This window comes from Engraulis encrasicolus, chromosome 5 (genome assembly GCF_034702125.1).
Source record: "Engraulis encrasicolus isolate BLACKSEA-1 chromosome 5, IST_EnEncr_1.0, whole genome shotgun sequence".
Lineage (NCBI taxonomy): Eukaryota > Metazoa > Chordata > Actinopteri > Clupeiformes > Engraulidae > Engraulis > Engraulis encrasicolus.
Genome location: NC_085861.1, coordinates 31,725,002 through 31,727,501, shown reverse-complemented (window position 1 = coordinate 31,727,501; position 2,500 = coordinate 31,725,002). Strand labels below are relative to the sequence as shown.

At 46.4% G+C, this 2,500-nt stretch overlaps 1 protein-coding gene across 1 annotated transcript in view; it reads right to left on the bottom strand.

The window, feature by feature from the left end:
* stk40 (serine/threonine kinase 40) overlaps positions 1–2,500 on the bottom strand; it is a 39,537-nt gene that overhangs the window by 23,013 nt on the left and 14,024 nt on the right. Inside the window, exons 6-7 of the mRNA XM_063199110.1 lie at positions 2,347–2,500; positions 1,566–1,618 (exon numbers count right to left, since the gene is read on the bottom strand). The exon at positions 2,347–2,500 is cut by the window's right edge and continues 92 nt beyond it. Of these exons, the coding sequence (XP_063055180.1) occupies positions 1,566–1,618; positions 2,347–2,500 (207 nt within the window). The remainder of the gene's footprint in view (positions 1–1,565; positions 1,619–2,346) is intronic.

Sequence of the window (2,500 nt, the reverse complement as noted above, 5' to 3'; positions counted from 1 at the left end):
TCAGGGACCGAACTCCATCAACTCTCAGGATCCCAAAAATCTGCACACACTGTGTGCATGCCTGCCATCACAGACTTCTGGTAAAGAGCCCACTTGCATAAAAGGTAAGCCCCGCTACCATGACAGCCATTCATCACTGCATGTTTCTTGAGCTGACAGGTCTTGCATGAAATGTCAACCGTGTCAGATTTTTGTATGGACATGTTGTGAGTATGAAAGCTGGCACACACCAACCCATACACTCTATCCTATTGGTGATTTGATGTTTGGGTTGAGTTGTGACGGATGGTTAAATCAACAGGCTGACTGCTGCGCTGTCTGACCGATGCAAGCAGAACCCATCAGGGTTTCAGGCTTTCAGAAACCAGCTGTAACATGCTTCACAACTCCAAACTTTAACTTTATCTCCGCAAAAAAAAGCTTCTGTTTTTGGCAGCCTTTGCATTAATTATGTGCGGTTGTGAAGCCAAGCAGCGAAATTCAAGAGCTCTGAGTCAGACGCAGGAGAAGTTGGTGCACATGTGTGGGTCTTTCTATGCAATGGTTGCATGAGTTTGAGAAGGTAGTGCATATGCATGCATACAAGTTCTGTTGTATGTGCGTGTGTGTGTAATTCTTCAATAGGAGAGTGATATTTTTTTTTTGTGTGAGGTCAAGACGAGTGGGCTCGCACACACACAGTGCTTGAAAGAAATCACTGTCAACGTTTGACGGTCAAACCTGGTCACACAAATGTATTCCTCAACTTCAACAAAGCCATTTGCGCTCATACAGACACAGGAGAAAAACACACACACAGACACTCACACACACGTCTGTTCCATTCTCAGTAAAAAGAAGAAAGGAAAGGGGGCGACGCTAAGGCATGCTCCGTCTGGAGTTCTTCTGGCACTGTTCCCAAGTCCTCTCAGCCTCCACCCTGCACCTTAGACATGCAGGCCTCCCCACCACAGAGCGTGAGTCATGAAGGAGGGTGTGTGTGTGTGTGTGTGTGTGTGTGTGTGTGTGTGTGTGTGTGTGTGTGTGTGTGTGTGTGTGTGTGTGTGTGTGCTCAGGCCGCAGGGTCCGGGAGAGAGCCACTCAGACAGCCGGCGCAGCTCTGGTGGGGAAATTAGGGGCTGCGTGCTGACAGGATGTGCCGCAGCAACTCAGAAAGGCCAATTTATCGTCTAGGGCCAAAACTGCCGCCTGACGTAAAAAAAAAATTTTTTTTTAAAGGAGATGCTTCACTTGTATTAGCAAGATGTTGAACTGATAAAAAAGGGTAGGTGCTGGTCAGTGCTTTAGAGTGAACACAATGTTTACCATATTTACTTTTATATTTCACTGGGAATACTTAACTTCATATTTTGAGCAACAGTCACAGAGGCTACAGAGAAAGCACCATTTGACTATTCTACTGCTTGTAGAAGAGGACTGTTAAACTGTACGAAACAAATAATACATTTTGTTTCAGTTGGGCGACACTAGTGTCATGAATATCCAACTGGCCTCAAGCATCATGGGAAAGGAGGGGGTAGCAGCAGACACACACACATATACATATACAGTGGATACACTCTTACCTCTTATTTAAGACCATGTTGCCCAGCTTCAAGTCACGGTGCACAATGTTCTTCTGCAAAAAGACAAAAAGACATTGGAGATAGCGGTCAGACAAATTGTACAAAAAGAGAACAAATACTCATCAGATTAAATTAAGCTGCACTGCAGACTGAATAGCAGGAACTGCTACTTCATGACTAACCCAGAAGTTTTTTTTTATCCTATCCATTATTAAAAAAGGGGAAGGTGAGTTTTGTGATGCAAAAATGGACAATTGGAGAACAAACGAAAGCGAATCTCGTACTGTGCGGAGAGCAGAAGTGAATCTGTTCAATCATAAACCCAACAGGCCAATCTTATAAAAGTTAGTGTCATCCATCTCACTTAGGACTGAAAGGTTAGCATTGTTCATACAACAACTTAGAGGTGGAATTCTGGAGAACTGCTGAGTTTTGATTATTATTGCCATTTCACAAATGGCCAACGATGCAAAAAGTGTCCAAGATCTCTGGCAAGTACTCTGGCAAGATCTCTCTCTCAAGCAGGCATGCGCGCACGCACGCACGGCCTCTTACTCACATGAACTTGGTGATCATCCATGCACAAACGTATAGAAATACACAAAACGCTCATACATGTGGCGCACACTCAAAAAGGCAATCAGTGGTCACCTTGCATGCACGCTTACACCTCACTCTCTCCCCTACAAAACCCTCCGTGGCGGTTGTCGCCTCGTACAGGGCCTCAACCAAGCACAAACACACATGAACACACACGCATGCCCACACAGGCTGTGGCTACCTTGTGCAGGGCCTCCACCACGCGCACCACGTCGTAGAAGATGACGATGGCCTCGCGCTCGCTGAGCCGCTTCTCCTTGATGACGTAGTGCTGCAGGTTGATGAGCTCGGCCGTGCGCTCCGAGAGGTCGTGCGCGCACAGGCAGTCCAGCACC